This window comes from Gavia stellata, chromosome 4 (genome assembly GCF_030936135.1).
Source record: "Gavia stellata isolate bGavSte3 chromosome 4, bGavSte3.hap2, whole genome shotgun sequence".
In the NCBI taxonomy this organism is placed as follows: Eukaryota; Metazoa; Chordata; class Aves; order Gaviiformes; family Gaviidae; genus Gavia; species Gavia stellata.
The window spans coordinates 62,996,377-63,018,034 of NC_082597.1; the positions used below are offsets into that span (position 1 = coordinate 62,996,377).

Consider the following 21,658-nt stretch of genomic DNA (forward strand, 5'->3'; position numbering starts at 1 on the left):
TATATGTAAACAAAAGTGGATTTCAAATAGATACAGCAGCTGCCTTTGAATTTTTTTTACAGCCTGACATGTCACTGTTTCTGGGTGCAGAATGGCTACAATTTTGAAATATTAAAATATTGGGGTTTTTATATTGTTGTCTCATGAAAATAAGGTCTATATTGTCTTCCAGTGCTCCATTGCAAACTGACAGAAGTCTATTGAAGCTACTGAGTAAAATGTACCTTCTTTGTAATAAGGTAGGAAAAACTTCCCAAGGGCAATGGCTTAATAATGACAGCTGAATTGCAGCTTGCGCCAGTGCTAACTACAGCAACTGGCTCCTTTGATTTAGACAAATTAATTTGAATATTGAAGTTGCTATGAAACTACATGTTGCAGTAGCAAAACATATTTGCTTAGATTAAGGCAGGAAGGGATGGCAAGGAAACTTAGATCTGACTTGTTTTCCACAAAGGCATAATAAAAATATCATTTAACTGGGTCTCCAGATGGCTATTAAAAGCAGTTAAAGCTACCTACAAACCTATTGTACTTGCTAGCCTGAATGTGGAAAATAAACCCTGATCATGTGGTCTACTAGTGCCATCTATTGTGTACAGGGGAAAATGCAGATACCAACATAGCCAAAGCTCATAAGATCACTTCTTTTTTTTTTATAAAATACAGCAATTATTATCATTTACGTGTATTACAGCAATATGCAGAACTTTAACCACTGTCAGGCTTCATCATGCCAATACTGTTCGTGTATGCATGCATGGACCATATGGGCACACACACACAAATGCAGTGAAAGACAGACCCAGCTGTGAGAGTTTTAGTCAAAGCTACAGAAATCTTATAAATTAAAACCTATTGCAACTTCCTTACATTATGTCAAATTTCTCCCAAATAAAGGCATATTATCTCATCTTCCAAGGAGATGAACTTTACCTCTTCTTAAAATTCAAGCACCATGCTGCCTTTCATGATTTCTTGGAGGAAAACAGCTCTTTCAGCTCTTCCAGCTTCTTCCACAGAGACTATCTGTAGTGGACACTGTAAACCACTAGGATCAGCTCACCAACCCCAAACACTCTGAAGTCTTCAAGCAGACCCTCCAAAACCTGAAGGCTTCTGAAAATGTGGTGTCAAAATTGAGACTAAGACTCTGTATTTACAGAGCAGTTTAAAATACCAATCTCTTGAATGTCTTTACAAACTTTGTACTGAAAGGTCCAAAACTTGCCGACATATGTTACTATAATTCCTCTAGTCTGCTTGAAACTTTTGCAACCAGTATTACTGCCTGAATTGGGTTTGTGTGGCAAGGTCTTGGTAGCAGGGAGGCTACAGGGATGGCTTCTCTGAGAAGCTGCTAGAAGCTTCCCCTGCGTCCAACAGAGCCAATGCCAGCTGGCTCCAAGACAGACCCGCCGCTGGCCAAGTCCGAGCCAATCAGTGACAGTGGTAGCACCTCTGGGATAACATATTTAAGAAAGGGAGAAAAAAACCCTGAGCAACTGCAGCTGGAGACAGGAGTGAAAATATGTGAGAGACACAACTGTGCAGACACGAAGGTCAGTGAAGAAGGAGGGGGAGGAGGTGCTCCAGGCACCAGAGCAGAGGTTCCCCTGCAGCCCATGGTGAAGACCATGGTGAGGCAGGCTGTGTCCCTGCAGCCCATGGCGGTTAATGGTGGAGCAGATATCCACCTGCAGCCCATGGAGGACCCCAGGCTGGAGCAGGCGGATGTGCCCGAAGGAGGCTGTGACCCCGTGGGAAGCCCACACTGGAACAGGTTCCTGGCAGGACCTGTGGACCCGGGGAGAGAGGAGCCCATGCTGCAGCAGGTTTGCTGGCAGGGCTTGTGACCTCATGGAAGGACCCACGTTGGAGCGGTTTGTGAAGAACTGCAGCCTGTGGGAAGGACTCACACTGGAGGGAAAGAAAGTGAGGAGTCCTCCCCTGAGGAGGAAGGAGCAGCAGCGACAACGTGTGATGAACTGACCGCAACCCCCATTCCCTGTCTCCTGTGCTGCTCGGGGGGAGGAGTTAAGAGAAAATTGGGACTAAATTTAAGTCCAGGAAGAAGGGAGGGGTGGGGGAAAGGTGTTTTCTAAGATTTGGTTTTATTTCTCATTACTCTACTCTGATTTCATTGGTAATAAATTCAATTATTTTCCCCAAGACAAGTCTGTTTTGCCCGTGATGGTAATTGCTGGTAATTGCCCATGACCCCCTTGTCCGTATCTCGACCTACAAGCCTTTTGTTATATTTTCTCTCCCCTGTCCAGCTGAGGAGGGGGAGTGATAGAGCGGCTTTGGTAGGCATCTGGCGTCTAGCCAAGGTCAATCCACCACACCACCAAATAATAAAGCCCTTGCCATCAAGATCATTTTACTACTGTCAAACATACGCTGCTGTCACAGATAAGGCAGTATGCAAACAGAGCAGATCAGAAATAAAGATTTAGAATACCTTATGAGAAAAAACAAAGGTGCAATATATGGTGATGACTGGCTGAGCACACATGGGAGAGAAGAGCAGTGCGAGTAACAGTGTCCTAAGACAAAATGGGTTTTAGGTATTTTTGAGTCAACTGAGTTTCATCCTTACATGATTTGGAACTATGATAGAGACCACAATGGTAGTATTTCATCAGTAGATCAAGCTGCACAAGAAATTAGGCTTTGCACTTTTGGAAGGGGTAGAGAAATGATTTAGCATAATCACTAAAAATAACTGTCATGTTATTTACTGTAGTTTACACAAAAGAAGTTTCTCAATCACTCACGATGGGCTGACAAATAGAAAACATCATGCAAACAAAGTAGATGGTGAAAATATTTCTAGCATAGCTCCCAAGAAAAAATAGCTCTTTCTTTTTGCTAAGAAATGTGAAAATATAGAAAAAAGGGCCTGTTGCAAAGCAACAGAAGGGTACTGTGACATTATCTGTACTAACCTGTAGAGATCACTTGGTTGTAAAAAATTAAATAGCATTATTTAACAAGAGTCATCCACAGCTAAAATGGTACACCTTGCTAGAATAAATTTTCTTTTCAGTTGCTTGCAACTTGTCAACTCATATTTCAACTGAAAAAATAATTAGGCTCTTGACTGAAAAGCTGCCTGGAGCCATAGAATAATTAAAGTGTTCTCAATAGTTGTTCACTGCACAAAAGAAAAGGTAATAATCCCTTGTCTCCATCTCTATGTTGATGCATGTTGATGGTTTTGGCCTAACAAATTAAATAAAAGGTAAACTGGATGAAGCATTCTTTTGGTCATGAATGTAACTCATATAAAAATGTATCATGATAAATCTTGGAAAAATGGGAAGGATTTCATTCAGTAGTTCTTCAGTACTTGAATTAAGACATTGATTTCAGCGAACAAGATTATCTGGATTCAGCCACTTCCGCTGAAAAAAAATTTCTGTTGGTTTTTTTTTTTTCTCCTTAGAGGACTGTAAGCACTGTAAAGGTTGCAGGCTGGATATGATTATTTTGAAGGAGGACAGAGTACTATCAGATTAAATAAGTGTGACATGTTTCAGGACTCTTGTATTGGGGTGCTGATTTAATGTTTTCTTAGTGTTCTCTTGCCTTGAAACTTGTGAAATTTGTTGTGGTGATTTCCTATCTACATCAGAACAATACAAATAATTCTTTTCCTGTTTAAGTGTACTTGGATTCACTGTAAAAACACACTAATATTAGTTAAGGCTGAACTTCAAGTTAACGTACTTTCTTTTATCCATGTAAAGGGTTTAGTAAATCGATGAGCCGAAATCTGATACCATTTGAAATAACAACTTGAAGCTCCTTATACTTTAGTTTAAGAAAGCTAGGAATAAAAAGTAATAAAAGAACAATACAAAATGCACTAAGAAATATGGTCATGGCCTTCAAAATGTCACTTTTTGTGGTTGGTACACATTTTATTGTGAGTATTTCTGATCTTCACTTGAAGGAATGTGTGCCGCTTACAGGATACCTAATCAGCAAGACCTAAGTTTTGCATTTATTCAGTACTAGATTCTAATTTTAACATGATTGTAACTATAAACCTCTGCAAGATAACCTGAATACTGTGGAAAGCAAATCTGCCAGTAAAAAACATTTTTACTATTTCTATTTGGAAGAACTTATAAAGAAAATGTCGATTCTTTAAGTTGTGAAACAGATGAATTTAATACAATTTAAAATACACATTAAAGGAAATATGAACAGATGACTAGGCTTAAGACATCACTCTCCAAAACACACATTTGTTTTATCTCATGGAAAATTAGCAACTGAAAAACATCAATATTTCTGCATAAACTGTGATAGACCATGGCAAATGTAATTTTCAGAGAAATTGATTGATAGCCAAGTGGTTAATGCACTAAATGGAGGTAGTGAATCAGTCCAGAAAAGACCATTTTGCCTCCAGAATCTTGTAACATCTGACTTTCAATTAGTTCCTTTCCAAGTCTTTCATTACATAGGTAAGTTTATAGCAGCAAATATGCCATATCTTCTCTACAGAAGCTCCCCAGGATTTTTTTTTTCTTCAGTTTTATATACATATATATATAATACTCATACACATGCAACTGAACACCTGAGAACTACTAGTGCCTCTTCTTGTTTTCCATTCACTCCCATGACTTTTTGGAGACCCTCTTCATTCAATCATTGTAGGTTAAAACACAGGCTGGAAAACCTCTGCTTTGTATTAACCAAATTGCAGTAAGATTTCTCTTTAGTAGATTGTGCATAAATGTAAATTTACTTTCTATTCCCTTCGGTTTTAAGCTTCCTATAGCCAGCAGTGGATAAAGGGGAAAAAGGGGTAGACTTTTACACCATACATTGCAGTGATGATTAGAAAATATTTTTCAAGCAATATAGTTTAAACTTCTCCTAGGATTTGCATTTGTATACACTGTCCACTATCAGAAACATGTAGCATAGTGTCACCATTTACTAATTGCAAATTTCTAGTCTTGAAACAAAGATGCCCACTTCTGCTCACACCTTCCTCCACTGTCCTTGCAAGTTAACAGAGTAAGAATTCAGCCTTAGTGTTTCCCACTGTCTTTAGACTTTCCTAGGGACTTGCAAAATGTACTTTATCAAGTTTAAAACTAATGTTACTAATCAGACTATAACAAATGAAAAAGCATGGATAAATCCAAAAGGGAAGAGCTGAGGAGATCAAAAGTCTTTGAATGACTTTCAAGTGCTTCTACAGATTGCTTCTATTACAGTATTTTTAATATATCAAACAGTATAAAAATTACAAAATATTGCAAAAAGGTATCAGGAACATTGCTGCAAGGTTTTAAAAGTGTTTTAGTGGATGCTGTTACAGATGTTGTAGAGTTAATGGCATGGGTTCTTTATACAACTTTATAAATCCCTGTCCCTCTGCAACATTTTTTTTTAAGTAAAAAGAAACCTAGAATATTCATATATATAAAATATATTTTTTTCCACTATCAGGAGTCTTCATGTATTTCTGTTGATATCCTTAAAGAAACTCTCTAAAAGAAAAATAAAACAAGATCAGCTTTAGATAAATTAATTTTACAGTTCTGTGATATAAAGTACAAGGAGATAAAACAAAAAAATGTATTTAAGTGAAATGTATAGTGTGAGAAATTAAAAAAAAAAAGAAGGCTTATTTTTCTTAGAGTCTGTGGGTTGCTTTTTCTATATTAATATGTTGGCTTTCTGTGAACACTGGTTAGGAAAAAGGAGGATAGAATCTAAAAAATCCTTCTGTCATTGTCAAACATTAACACTGGATTTCATGCTATTTTATAGCCTGTAATTTAAAATGTCTGCATTTCTATTTAGTTTAATGCCATCACTTTCTCTTATTTATTATGTTCACAATATTTATATATAGTTAAACTTTCAATGTTGAACACTTTGGGATCTGTGATGTGAAGCAGACTTATCAACTAATTTAGGTAGTCTGAGGACTACAGCATTGTCTGCAAACACGTATCTCCAAGGGAAGAGTTTGACTTTTGATAAAACAGATACCATCATACATGTAGACATCAGAGAGTCATGGACTGGCAATAAATACCCCTCCCAACGGTAAATTTAATGATGCATGCATTTCTGAATGGTACTTCAATATTTTTGTCAGTTTTAGAAGGCAATTATATGCCTTTAAGATAATGCATTATGTAATTTTGAACAATTAATTTTTTTAAAAAAGCATTTTGTTCTGCAGAACCTAGCTTTTTTTTCTTTGATAAGGGAAAGCCCTACAGCCATGGTCTATTCAGTACTATCAGTCAAAGTAAACAGGTGTAGAAATGTTTGCTATCTGTTATCAAAATATATGTTACCTCTGAATCCTTAGTTGAAAATTTATTTCCTTATATGCTTATGAAACTTATGTACAGATTATATATAAGTATTAACCACTTACATGCTGAGCAAGCACGTAGGTGAAGAAGCAAGTAAATTAATTACAAAATTTTACATGATCTGATGTCAAACTTTGGTTTTATGCCAGAGGACTTAGAGGGTTCTCTCTATTTTTCCTCCCTTCCCACCTCCACAAATTCTGGATATGGTTTCCAGCAATTTATCACAGCACCAGCTGGCTCACATATGTGATACTGATTATTAGTTGTACAGTTATGCAAGTGCTTGAATCTAGTTTTCGACTTTCTGGGACTTGTGTGGGGCAATGGTACATATGAAAGACCTATGTATGGGATATGACCTCTACAGTGATTACAGCTGAGTTAGTTCATCTTTGTAATTATGGTATAAAGCAGCAGTTCTGAATCTTTTCTACCTTAAGCTCTCTACTCCAGTCTTGCAAAGATCCAACTACTTTATGGGGAAACCAAACATCCAGAAGTCTGAGAAGGATAAGGAGGCCGTGATCTTCCTAACACCTACAGTAATATCCAGGAAATTTTGTCTTCAAATCTCCACAGGGCACTTGCCATGAGCAATGGTTTTTTTTACTTCTTTTACAAGTTCTTTTGCCAAAGTTAAACCTCACACATTGGTATTTTCAGCATTTTGTATCCCTGTACCAAACAAAAACCCCATGAAACACTGCAGCTAGAACGTGCTGTGTAAACAGCAAGAGTTGGCAAGGCAAAGCTTGGGAAAGTAAGTTCAAGGCACGTCTTTCACAAATGGTGTAAAAGTGTTTTCTTTTTAACTAATCTAATATTTTCTCTTCCTTAAAGTCAGGCTTGATGCATCACCAGAACCAGCTACCCAAACCAGAAGGTCATGCCAATACTTTCCAAAAGTATTTGATACTCTTCATATTGTGAGGGAACGTATATCAAAATGTGTAATTTTTAAAAAGAAAGAAAACTTCTATAGTTGAAATGCATTAGATTATTATATAAAAACCCCCAGGTAGAAAGAAATGCAGTTTTAGTTGCATCGTTTATTTTGGAATTATGTCACCTTTAGAGGGCCTGTTTCTACAAAAAGATTGGTAAGTAAGTAGAAGATATTAATTTACTGAATAATTTTCAAGACCAGACACCTATTAAACTATTAAACTTATTTATAAAACTGATTTTTATGTTTTAAAACCCAGGGGGAAAATATTCATTAGGTAGACAGAAATCAGTTCTGTGACTGATAAAATTTGTTTCTGTATAGCTTTGGTGTATCTAGCTGAGATAAAGAATGGTAATTTTCTACTGCATTTGTTGTTATACAATTCATAGCACTTCTTAGTCACTGCTAAAATATGTAGATACCAACCTGAAAATCTCTAATGAATGTTAAAAAGAAGAAGATAAAACCAAACGCCACTGTCCATTCACAGATTGCACTCACAAAATGGTAAGTATAATCCTAATGGAATGAGACATAAAATAAATTTTCAGGTAAAAGAGCTAAACAAAATAACAGTGGAATGCTATAAAAATAGGCATTTCCGTCTGTAAATTCAACAAATATTCTAAGACTTACAACTTATCATCCCAATACCCTGTTGTATAAAAGTTAATTCAGATTTAGTTTTTACAGAATGGTAAGTGTATTTATCAAGGTTGTATATGTTCCACCAAGCAACATGTCTTGTGCACTAACATAAAAAATAGTACAAGAAAACTACAACTAGCACAAGATCAAAACATAGCTTGAATATAATTTGCACCTGAAAAAAATGATTTCTTATGTGATGCCAAAGTGCCCATATTCAAAACTTCTACTCAGAGCCAGTGAGTTCAATAGTACTATCCCTTACAGTAAATTCTCATGATGTTTTAAAATGGAGGGCTACACTCTTATAAAAGTTCCTGACAAGACCTTTGTTTTTAAGTAGACCATCATAGACAACCTATGCAATATGACACAAACAGAATGTAAAGCGTTTCTTAACATGCCATCAACAAACAGGCCATCTGTTTCAGTAAAAACATTTTCTCATCCTTGCATCTCAAGTAAAAACCCCCTCAAGAAGTAGATATTACTAAGATCATCTAAGTCGTGAAGATTTGTCTCACAGTTGCCTTGCCATTGTTTGATTGAAGTACATTTGCCAAGTTTGCTTTTATTAAACTCTTCAAGCAGGATACACTCTCTGCATTATTTAATGTGTTTTTTTAATACCTCCACGTGGCAAAGTTTGTCCAAAAAGAAAGCTTACCTTTCATAATTATCATTCTGAAATCAATTCAATCAATACCTGATATTGACTTTAGGATGCTTCAGTATGTTTATCACAATAGTAAAGACTATTTAATAAAGAATGGTGAAAAAGCTGAGAAAACCAATGTTGTAAAAAACCTCAAAAACTTCAGAATCAAATTGGTCCACTTTTTTTTTCATGTGTGAAGTTCATTTTCAAGAAATGTGACTATAAAAGGAAGTAAAACAACTCACTTCCAGAATATCTTTTTTTTTTTACAATTTGGTCTATGGGTAAGTTTCAAATGCTTGGTTTAAAATGAAAGTCTAACTCTCTGAAGATTGACCCATCCATGGCAAGTTTTCTTACCCAAGCCGCAGACAGTTTTCTAATGAAGAAATAACTGGAAACCAGCATTGCACAAATCAGTGAGATTGCACAAATCTGTTCATGATAATGTACTATTTAAAGTCTCGGAAGTGTTTGTAATGCTATACATTTTTAGATAAACATAACAACATATGCCAAATAATATGATACAGGGTAAGTTGGCTGCTTAATGAGATTTTACCTTTTCACCTGGAGTCCAATCAATTTTTGTCATGGAAATTTGTGAAGCAAACACAATCACTGGGAAAAACACAGTGTAAAGGAAACTACAAAAGGTTAGTGAGTAATAGTGAAAATGTCTGCTTAAAAAAAAGGCCCCATCTCCCCTTTCTGTAACACAGGACATCCCGAACAACCAGAATATCAAAGTATTAAGAAGACAAGCAAATGAAACACATTCTTGAAAGGTAACTGAGAGCAGCAATCAAAACAAATTTCTGCACAAACAAAAGTTTCTGAGAGTTCTTCCAAAGTACAGAGGATAAGGGAAGACACTCCAAAACTTAGATCACATTCATGATTGCGAACTGTGGGAGTAGAGTCCTGCATTATTGGAAGGGGAACCACATTGGTTTCCATTGGTCCACAATAGATGCCTTGCTATATTTGTACAACTTTCTCTCAGGACTGGGGCCCTCTTTAAAAGCCCTTTCACAGCTTCTGAAACCAAAAGCAGGCTGTAGCTAGCTGGCTGATGTGATGATCTGCTGCGACCACTTTTCAACACTGGCAGATCACCTAAAACCAGTACAATCAATGGGATGACTCTGATCTCAGCAGGCTGTGGGAAAAGCCAGTAAGTGTGCTAAGAGTGTCTCTAGGGGAGGCATCTCATGAAGCCAAGCACCAACCAACATGTTCAAAAGCATGTGCCTAGGCTTGAAGGAAATCTTGTGTATGCCAACTGTATTTTATACGTCTGTGTGTTAGGTTCATTTTAGAAGCGGTGCCCCCCTTTTGCAGACCTTTCTCCATACCCTCCTTCAAATGAAGGAGGTTGGAAAGCTGGTCTAGCTTTATTATCCTATGATCCTATGAAGAACACCAGGGCATTAGATTTAAATATACCACTGAAAGAAGAGATACAGATTTTTAGAAGACCCTGAAACTCATCTTCATACTATTAATGGTGTCTCGACATGCTATATGCATTATTATAGCAGAAATACAAGAGACCCCTAAGCAAAGATTGTAACCTCATTTTCACCCTCTATCAGCAATGGTTTAACTTAAAAGGAAAATCACAAACACATAAAGGGAAAACCGTGGGATACATGAAAAAGGATACTGGGAATGAAAGCAATGCATGATATTACAGATATGGCCATCCTTATGTGACACACAAAGTAAGTGTTCCATTGTGGACAAGACTTGTAAGAGATTATAGACTGAAGTGTAATGTATACAACACCCGAGCCAAATGCCACCAAAGCTCCTATGTCGTGGACACTGGGAACAGACAGCTCCTGGAAAGAGAATCGGCACAATGGTTAGCTGCTACTATTTGTACCGTGGTAGGAAACAAGGAACTCTGAGAAGACGGTAGTCACATTATGCTGGGCATGTACAAGCAGTGGGCAACAGTCCCTTCTCCCAACAGTCTACACAGGGAAGATGAAAGAAAATGGAGAAAGAGTAGCTCAGAGAAGTAAACTAATCATGTCCAAAGCCACCAGGTCAAAGTCTTTTCCTGTGTTCACATAAAAGCATATATCAATTTTAATGCTGTTCAACAGTTGGTCTATTACCAATTAATGTTTCCACAAACAGGAACTGGCTTGTGTTTTTCTTAAGAGGTTCCTATACCTCCTTTTTCCCTTTACCCTGCCAAATATTTTCATCCTTTTGCATTGAAAGTCTAATCTGCATTTGTGTGGTCATACTCTAACTAATGGTCAAGTTTCATGGGAGCTGTTCTAAATAGTGACTGCTATAGCTCTGTCCTCCACGCTCCAGTGCCCAGCCACAAGGCTCCAGGAAATAAGTCAGCAGAAAATTAGTTATCTATTTAAAAGAAAAAAAGTGTTACCTAAAATAAGCTCTTAATATGAAGGTCTTACACTGTCAGTCTCTTGAATTATTCAGCCCTCTTACTCTTCCCCACATCATCAGCCACTTTTATTCAAGTTCCACAACAGGTGAAAGAAAGTGTGTATAAAATTCCAGTATCACTATATGTGGCCTATATTTTTGTAATACCCTACCTATGGAAGATTCTATGCTTTAAAACACAAACAAGTAGAATATCCAGTAACAAAACAGATGAAGATTCCAGAGAAATTATTGTTTCACAAAATTACAAATACAAAGTTACATCACCTTGGAATCCCATATCAGAGAGGTAAGTTAGCTTTAAAGCTCCTTTCTGTCACCAGAGCATAGCAGAACATGTGCTATGATCTGAGCTACTACAGTTCTACTTTAGTGATTTCTGAAAACATATCTGTATCCTTTTGTTACATATTTCAATATCTTTCCTGCCTGGAGGCCACTGTTTTCTTTGTCTTTTAATGGTGATTATGTTCACATGCTCTTTTAAACTATTTTTCCTTGTGCTTTTTTTTCTACTCATTCCCTTCTATCTCTCTGTGATGTATTAAGTTCTGTCAGATTTTAAAGCAAGTTCCTCACACAGGTTTTTAAGTGGCATCTCATCTATACTTGCATTTTCTTCTCCTCTGTGCCACTTTTTGCCTTCCATATAGGAATGACAGTATTTGATATGGAAAGTATTAAGCAAGTCTAACTGTTGGCTTTTGCATCTAGCCTCATACAAAATATACAGAGCTTTTCTAACATGGCTCTCATGATTGCTCTTATCAAACTGGCACAGCTTCCCTAAAAAGTCCATCACACTCAACCCCTACAGAACACGGGAAATGTTGCTATGTCTGCTAAGGTAAGACTCCTAAGCTTTCCAGTCAAAGACAGGAAGATATCTCTTTAAACATATGTAATGCTTAACAGGCAAACCAGACCTGCTAAGACCTGGTTTTTGCTTTGCCTTATACATTAAGGGCTATGGGATTTTCCCTTCCACATCTGATCATCTTCTTAAAACTAATCCTCCACTGTCTTTCATTTCTGTGTTTCAAGCATTGTGTTATTTAAAACAGAGAATGAACACCTTATTCATGACCATTGCTTTTCTCAGAAACTCTTTTGCTTTTAGAGCACTCCTAGTGTTTTCTCCCATCCCGTTCCTCACTTTTACTAAGTGTTCAGAGACCAATACCATTAAAACCCCATGCTACCTACCATATCTTGAAGCAAAAAGGGTGAAAAAAATTTCCTTATAACTAATTATGCTACTTAAAAGATGCACCACAAGTGGCCCTAGATGTGAGTAAATAAAAGCAAACCTTAAATACTTCCAGTGTATTTCACACCAAAGCCTTTTTAACAAACTAGATATTTTACTTTAGGGAAAGAGAAAACAAACTGATGCCCAATAGTGTCAATCAGCTCTGCTACAGTACTCAGGTATGGTGTTAGCTCACCTGCTGGGGTGAGCTAAAAATAAGAAACAAACAGGTAGTGCACATGAATGTGAATTTTCTGCATGACCCACTGATTAGAGAGACTAGACTGAATGCTAAAGAAATAACTTCTAATTCCAGCTTTGCTTTGGTCTCCTGACCTGAAACAATCACCTGACCTTGAGCAAATCTCACAGCCTCTTCATGTCTCAGTTATTCTACTGGTAAATGGGGATAAGTGTGTATTGTTCACTAGTTGTACACTATACAGTTAAATGACTGAAGACTTGCAAGCCACCATTTCCATCTTCCTGGGCAATTAAGCATGCTCAAAAATCTGCTAGATCAGATTCTTAGCTAGATTAGATCCTTACTGCGTTCTGAACCCTTCCTGCAAACTGCACTTAACATAGAAAGTAAGGTCAAAGCAGAGGAAAGAGAAATTAGGTGAGGAAGGAGTTTACGAACAGGCAATGAGAGAGAATAGGGTTAGATAAGAACCAATGTCGTAACCGTCAAGGGGCCCCTTTGGAAACTTTAGGATCAAAGTTTCTGCTTCCCTGACTCTCCCGAATTATTTTGCATTCCTGATTTGTCTTTTCCTTATTGAAGTTGAGTTTGTTTTCTATTTCAAGCAACACTGTTCCCCATCATCTAACTTTTTTTTGTGCCACATATAAATCTAATCAATAAGAGTACAGGTATTTAAAAGAAGAATAGCATGCTTAGAATAGACTGCAGTGTCTGCAGTGTTTACAATCCACACGCACTACCTGGAGGTAAAACTAAAAAAAGCAAGAAATCAGCCTAAAGCAGAGTTTTTTTGTCTGACAATACCATGTCAATTACATGCAAAATTGTATTGGCTGCTGAGGCCCTGACAATCTTTATTTTCAATTTCTCTGTATGTTGTCAGGTCACTATATGAGCACAACAGTATTTACCAAAATGTTCCCCAAGGTAGACTATCTTTTAAAAGAAATAATTCAGCTATTTCTACAGATTTAAAGGCAATATCTCAAAACACCTGCCAATTAACTTGACTTGATTCTCAGCTGAAGTTTTCAATACAATTGTCCTAACACATCTTTGTGTCAGAATCTACTCTATTACATGCTTCCTCACTAGAAAAGGTGAAAAGAATAATGTGTTTTCAATATTTTTCCTCTCTGTCAAATTTTCTTTCAGTCACTGAGGTCTAGATTTCTTTGACTTATAGTGAGAAGTCTTATCCTTTCTGGCAAAGTAAGTGGTAATTCTACATGTCTCTATCAAAAGACTTATCATGTTGTTATGCCATCTCCTACAGACTCAAAACAATGGGCTAATATTGTGCTCAGTGTTCTAACCTGTCAGATAAGTCTAGTTTATTCTGTAGAAAATGCTGCTAGTGTGCGTGCCATCATTCAGGTAAAAATACAGGTGCTTTTGCTAGTCTGACTTATTCTGCCCTACCTGACTGTAAGCAAACTAAACTGCGAATAGCAAAAGCTTTTTTACAGTAAAATTTTCATAGTAAAACTTTTACAGCAAAATCATCTATATTAAGTTGTTTTCTAGAACAGACATGTTATAAGACAAGCACACACAAACCCCCTTACTGACATAACTGAACAAACAAAAAATCTAGTATATAGGGAGAACGCAAATCTGTCTTTAAAGCTGCTGAAAAAAGGCAGGAGCAAGAAAGACATTATTACTCCATTTGCCAAGTATCCACACTGGGATTATGTTAACCACTCTTATTTATTTGATTTTTTAAACTGGTAAAACAACTTTAGTTTCATTTGTGATATGAAATTTATGGTCATACCTGAAAAGTTGCAACTATGCCCATTCCAATACAGCCCATCAATCCAATACATAATGAAAACATGTTGCACGAAGACCTAACAAAGTGCGATGACTCATTTTGCTTCTCTATTAATAAATATCTGATGTACATTGTAATTACACCTGAAAAACAAAAAAATACATATTTTTTTCAATGATAATGTATTACTTACATTTTAACACCCTGCCCTGTAACACATTAGCATACAGAATAAAATTATAAGGATAATACAATAAATAATACTGTCTTCAACTCTTCTGGGATGAAGAAGAAAGGTAGTGAATTTCCGATGTATTACTTTCAGACAGAACTGTCTTAACATTATCTTAGTCTTAACATTGCACATTCATGCTATCTAGAAATAACTGCACATCACTTCAAGAAAAACACTAATTTAAATCCCATTCTCCTGTGTGTTTTAGACAGAGAGGCATTGGCATTCCACATTAAGAACAGATGTTACAGGGAGACAAACCATAAGCTGGAAGTGGGAGAATTTATTCTGCTCTGATATAAAGTCTTGTACCAGAACTACATCTCCTTATAATGGATGCCCTGAAGAATTAATACAATTTTGCAGAGTGTAAACAGAAAAAAATATAAATAGCTGTGTATCGAGAAAATATTTTCAAAGCTTTTGGGCCAATTCTGGCTGCTCTTTAATACAACAGTGTCCCCAAACCAGTACGCACAGATTTTATTCCAGCCTGCGTGACCCCAATATGCAGTTCACTCCTGACAAACACTGCTACTGAATTAGAAGATCGTAGTTCATCAGGATATAATAAGCTGTAGACTGGATTCCACAGTTCAATAACACAGAATATAGTTTCAATCTATCTACAGCTGGAAAAATAAATGAAGTAACTTTGTCCGGGCACTATGAGGTTACATGAAATACACCAAGATATGTGACTGAATAAGGCTCTCTGAAAAGGTAAAATACATGATTTTTACTTTGCATGAGGCCATCAAGGACTACATGTATACAGAGGTACACAGCTCTTGATCCTCCATCCCCTAGAAGCGACTAGAAAATGCCAAACTTCCTGATTGAAGGCCAATAAACATTTAGTAGAGGAGTAAGCATCTTGCAGAAGAAAACAGGTGTTGCTTCAACACTGTTCTTCCCTTTGTTGCAGCATCCTAGAACCTAATATCCCCCTACATCAAAGATACAGTTTTCGCAAAGTAATTATGCGATCTTTCTTCCACTTTTTATTTCCAGCTGCATTGACTACTTTGCACTGATGAGGTGCTCTTAAGAGATGGAAGTGCCTCTAAGCCTGCACTTACTAACCCTAAGGACTTGGTCCTCTAGATATTGCTTCCATTCATCTGATACTACCATTTGACTGTGGAGTACTTTTTCTGCAGAGTACTGTATGGTTTGCAATGTAAGCAGACAGCTTTTGCTAATTTTGTTTTCTTTGCTGTGTTCAAACCAAGTACCTTATACATACCTAAAAGTGCTGAAATATTAATCATAAAACCAAAGATACCACTCTCTGGAGGTTTAGTTCCAGTGTCACTAAAGCAGGAAGAAAAAGAAATTAAAAGTTAATTGAGATCCATGAAACATAAATGAGATGTACACGTGAAACTCCAAGAGAAATGTAACTTGTGTGAACTGCTGCTATGTGCATAAGACTTTTAAACATATACATTGAAATATTGTCTGCTGCACACTTAAGCTCCATTTGTAGTACTGTATCTTTCTTTTTAGAAAGAAATTGTATTTTTAGAGCATACTGTTTGAACTGTATTTCTTCCTTTTCTTATGCAATATGCAGAGATGTGACAGAGCGATACTTTGTTCATGAATGACAGTTACATAAATGACATTTTAGAAATGACATTTCTTTTATCTGCTAAATTAACACCGTGATAGAGTAAAACATATCTAATGACATTCAGTATCCTAAGATGTGAGACAATTGGGCTTAATTTCCTGATTGGTTTGAAAGGACTTTACCCCAGGAGAGCAATTCTGTTCCAATGCCGGGGAACGTTCCTACGCACTGTTTAATGTACTAATGTAGATACAGCTTAAGAGTGCTCTAGGCCCAAGGTGTTGTAAGTCTCTTCTGCTGAAGCAATTCACCCTTATAGGGGATAATTAGAAGTTCACTGGGACAGATGGAGCATGAGTGTGAGAATATCTACAGAATTTATACGCACACATACATGCATACATACATATGAAAAATGTCATATATACAAAATAAAAGTTGCGTAGAAAATGGAATACCTTCATCAGAAAATCCTTTTCTGTCTTTTCCCTACATATGTGCAAACACCCACCCCAGAGAATGCCCTTTCCTCACAGGAAGGACATACTCCTGGGAGTATGTGGGTTCAAGTTCCCTCAAGCAGGACTCTTTTATGCAAGGTGAGTGTTCTGTTGAAAGAAGAATACTGTGATGCTGTCACCTCTTTACGCTAGTTTTTCTTGTCTAACATACAACCAGTTGATACTTACTTAATCAGGCTCTGTTGGTCAAGCCAATGGAAAACACGTAGCTCATAAATCTTTACATAATTTGGGTGTGAGCTGAGTTTTCAGTAGTACTCAGTACTCAGCAGTACCAAGAGGCACGAATGTGTGTGTAAACAGAGGCACCCAAGAAACTCTACTGTCAGAAACGTAAGCACGTAAGGATTTTAGCTAATGTCAAAGTTCAGTGGAAACTGAGCAAAGATTCCGAGAACAAAACTTTCTTTTAGGTGTATGATGGGACAAGTAGGAACTAGCTAGAGACTTTTTTAATGTGATTCAAGAAGATGAATACTCTTCATTCCAACAATGAGGCTGGATTAGTTTTCAGTGCTAAACTTCCGAACCTACCACTGGCTGCAGCCAAAATGACAGGTGCTCAGCATGAATGCCTGTGCTCTTAACACCCAAAAGAGAAAGCACTCTCTACATAAGCAATCATTCTTAAAGATTTTGACAATTTTGTTAAGTTCAAGCCAGAAGAGTATGACCATATCAAAAGATTTAATTTTTTAGAAATTAATATTTGGTCTAGAACCCCTTCTATGTTACAGAAGCACTTGTGTAATCAGTTGCTAAGATGATTTATCAAGAATGAGAGGAAGCTTAGGGTGAAGGAAGAATCCTTTCATATGAAAAGCTGATGCAAAAAATTGAGAAAAATCTTGTATATCTTTTGACTAGATTAGTTCCAAATTCTCAGACAACAAAAGCTCGGACCAGGCTTTTAGACAAGTTTTTACAACTTCTCAGGCATTAAGAATCCCTATTCATCTCTATTTTCTTGTTGTAATGCTTTCTGAAGACTTGCTCCAGCTTGTACTCTGTAATAGTCTTGTTTCTCTTTGATAGTGGAATTGATGAAAACAGTACAGTAACTCTCATTTTTTTGTTTGACACCTCTGAAAATCATCTTAATCCATGCTTCATTTAGCCCATTTTTGAACCTTGAACTTCACATCTTTTCCTCATGTTTCTGGAGTGTTTTCATTAATATGACAAAGGACTCCATTTAAAAAGTAGGCAACTTGTGACAATCTTGAAGGACTTCTGCAAATCAGAAACTGCTCTAAGCTAAGTACAGGACTGTGATCACTTCAAAGCTTTTGAAGGACCTTGGGTGAGAAGAGAATGGAATCGCAAAGAAAGCCACCTGAAGTTCTTGGAACACTTCACGTCGTAAGAGCAACACAAATAACCTGAAACGGCGCTGAACTCTGTTCATTTTTTAATTAAAGCTTTTCTCAAGCTAAAGCTTTATAGGTGAATTTTGCTATTGTTGATCTTTAAACTCAATAATCTTAGATGTATGCTTTCAAGAAATTTCATACCAAGAATACTGTATCATATCTACAATGTATTTACAAAGTACTGCACTGGACTTTTAAGGAAACAATCTTTTTAATGCCATATTTTCCACTAGAAAATCCCTGAAGCTAAATGAAGACTTAGGTACGTTTTTGTTTTACTTCTGCTCTGCTGCTTTGGAAAAAAGAAAAAAAAGTATTTGTGACAGTTACTTTCATTTCATGAAAAAGAAAAAAAGCAAATGGCACATATGAAACAAAACCATGTGCTCGCTTATTTGCAATGGTGCGTAGGTGAGCACAACCACCGTGGAAAAGATGAGGAACCCTGTATGAAAATGACAGCATTTGTGTCACCATCTCATGTAGCAGAATCCTACAAACAGTCAAACAGCCTTCTGAAGAGTGGAAAGACAAGAAGGTAGAGGAGACAGGGAATAAATATTTTAGGGCCAGAAGACTCATCATCATCAAATTTTCTTCATAGCTATCATAAACTATTGCTCTCCTAACTGAAGTCCCAGATTTTTAAAGCAGGAAGATTGTATTCTGCCTACAGGGATTCTGATTGATCCAGAGGTACTAACCGGCAGCAAACACCTTAAGGAAAATTCCCTTTACTCCTTCAATGAGAATTCAACCACCGAACAGCCACCCAGCACATCCACACTAGTTTGGATTTTGAGTAGCATGAGCAAAAGAACTAATTTGGGCACAACCTAATAATCTTTGAGGCCTTAGCTGCTAGAAAACACAAAATAATATCATTTTTATCTACCCAGAAATGTATTTATAAGGTTTACTTTATGAGACACTAGCACAGTTTTAATGACAAATTTAGATGTGGTCTTTCTCTCACTGTAATAGCTGTTACATAGTAAACAAATAAAATTAACAAGTTACATCAAGACATACATCAGGTACTTCAGGAATGTAAATAAGAATGACAGTAATGTTGAACTAAAATTTGGCAACATTTTTCTCCTTTGTGTAACTGGAATTTCCCCATACAAGCTCTATTTGATTTTAATGGTTCATTTTAAGATATTGCACAACTGAAATGTTGCAACATTCTTCCTCTTTCTTTTTTATCACTCTAAGTTTCACTAAATCACGTTCTTAATCCCATGATTCAGCTTCTTAGGCTAAAGCAATGACCTGCAAAATAAGAATATGGACTATGCTACGACTATTGGCCTGAGTACTTAGACAGAAACATCATATTACTCCCAAGTGCACCTTCTACAAAGATCATATGCTTAGACCAGGCACCTTTAGAATTATTACAGGTTGTTCACCAACAGTCAATGTATATCCTTAGTCCAAATGTTGTGTTAAAAGGATGTAAAATAAACAAGACGTGTCTTTTAAAAAACTTTACTAGCAAATGCAGAGGGCCTGAAATGTGAATGGGTTTGGATTTTTTTTTAGTCACTGACACAGCCTCATATGTCTTGGTTTTTTTTTTCAGGGTATGTGAACATTTATTGTGATTCCTTAGTTAAAGGATAAGAATGATTTTTTCAGTGAGATGTTCACTTAGATTGATATAACTATGGCAGCTGTGATACGTTGATCAGAGTTATACAGTTGTGACCTGTAGGTTTTGTCTACTTCTTTAAAAAGAATGACACAACTGAGATATCTGGGCTGCCAAAAACTTGACTGCAAACACAATTATAAAGAAAAAAAAGTACTGTTCTCTCATATATTTTATTCAAGTACATGGCTTCAACATAAGAAACATCATTTGTCAAATTTCTTACTACAGGACCTCAAAAACCTTCTGAGCACAAACCATGTACTGAGCGGGTACACAGTTATAGCCAACGGTTTATTTTTCTTGGTTAATAATGCACTGGTTACAAGTGCTTTTGTGTCAGTAAAACTGTCTATGTAACCAAGGAAGAGCATGAGTATAACCACAGTTGTGCATATACGAGAACAAGGCATTCCAAGAGCTGAGTCCAGATTTGGTCTGATAGATAATCTTAAAAAGTTTTGCTAAGATAAGCACGAAGCCCAACTTTGTTTGGCTCAATTTGAATGAGGCTCAACTTTCTTATGGGTTGTGGTGTCATTTGCACCGTCTCATTTGCTTATGATGACAGACGCTAATTTTCAATCGAATTTACATGTATGTGCAAATCAGGTTAGCAGTCTTCTGAAATTACACACGTCCATAAAAGTCTTTCAAGGAATTAGGTCTAGCTGTATCTTGAAAGATGTATTTGAAAGTCTTTCTTAGATCTTCGATACATCAGAGACCACTCTTGGATTTCTGGTTTACCTTTAATCTATTAATCTGTATTTAATCTAGCTCAGATTTAAATGTTAACATAAGCAATATATAAACAATGATTTATACAGAATTGCTTAAATGACTAAGGTTACAGAAAAGAGATGCCAGCCATCTCTCAGGATCCTTTTACACTCATTGTTCCTATGCTGAAATTTTAAAAATGCGTGTTTGTGGGTGTGTGTGTCCTACAAAAGCTATTGTAAGGCTTAGCCCTGTCACCATCCAGTGCAGTTTGCCCAGGTTCTAGGGTTACACAAACAAAACTACGTTTCCACCACTGACTCCAGGGCAGTCACCTTAAGTTTTGCTAGGATCGGGCCTGCAGCACACTTTGGCTCCAGCAGAAAGCTGCTGCAGCTCCTTTCTACCATGTCCGTCAGCACTGGGGTCCTATGGCTCTCAGAGAGGGCTGGGTGCTGCAGGTGTGACGGGTGACAGGTGTGCACAGCGGGCCCCTGCTCTGCCTCCCCTCCCGGGGAGGCCCTGCCACCGCTGCCTCTCCTCCCCCGGGGAGCCCCACATCCGCGCTGGGGACCCGGCCCCTGCCTCGGGGGGAAGGAGCTGCGGAGCCGGCGGTGCGGGAGCCCCTCAGCACCTCCTGGCTAAGCCACCGCCTCACAACCCGGGCGCTCACCCCCTGCGCGCCAGCGGCACCTCAGCCGCTCCCACCGCCGCCCCCGCCTCACCTGATGTAGGGGACGAGGGGCTCGACGTGGCCCGCCAGCACGGCGATCACATAGGAGACGATGAAGGCGGCCGAGGACCAGCTGACGAGCAAAGCCGGGACGAAAGCCACGCCGGGCATGCAGCACAGCATCGCCGGCGGCTGGCCTGCCCTGGGCATCGGCGGCTGGGGCGGCAGCGCCCGGCCGGGCTCCGTGGCGGCGCCCTGAAGCCACGGACCGTGCCCGAGGACTTGCGGGGCGCACACAGGCACGCACCCACACACAGCCGCCCGGTTCCCACGCGCCCGCCCCACACGTGTCTTCTTCCCCCGCCAGGCAGCGGCGCTGCCACCTCCAGCAGCCCCGGGGATCCCCCGCCGCCCGCAGCCTTCCCTTCGCTTTCGTTTCTCCGCAGCGGTCCCCCTCGGGGGCAGCGCCCGCGCCGGTCCCGCCCCGCCCGCCGCAGCTAACGGCCGCTAACGGCCCGGCCGGCCCGGCGGCGTGCCCCGGGCGGTGGGGAGCGAGGGGGACGGCCGGGGTGGTCCCGTTCGCCTTTCACCTGCGGCGGCA

General features: G+C 38.3%; 1 protein-coding gene across 1 annotated transcript; it reads right to left on the minus strand.

The window, feature by feature from the left end:
- Positions 1-4,250: 4,250 nt before the first annotated feature.
- DRAM1 (DNA damage regulated autophagy modulator 1) lies at positions 4,251-21,264 on the minus strand. Its single transcript, XM_059816896.1, has 7 exons — positions 21,110-21,264; positions 15,781-15,848; positions 14,297-14,439; positions 10,293-10,470; positions 9,186-9,244; positions 7,744-7,836; positions 4,251-5,522 (listed from the first exon to the last, which is right to left on the minus strand). Exons 1-7 carry the CDS (start codon positions 21,238-21,240, stop codon positions 5,478-5,480), a joined length of 717 nt encoding a protein of 238 aa, XP_059672879.1. The 5' UTR covers positions 21,241-21,264; the 3' UTR covers positions 4,251-5,477.
- Between the last annotated feature and the right edge of the window lie 394 nt (positions 21,265-21,658).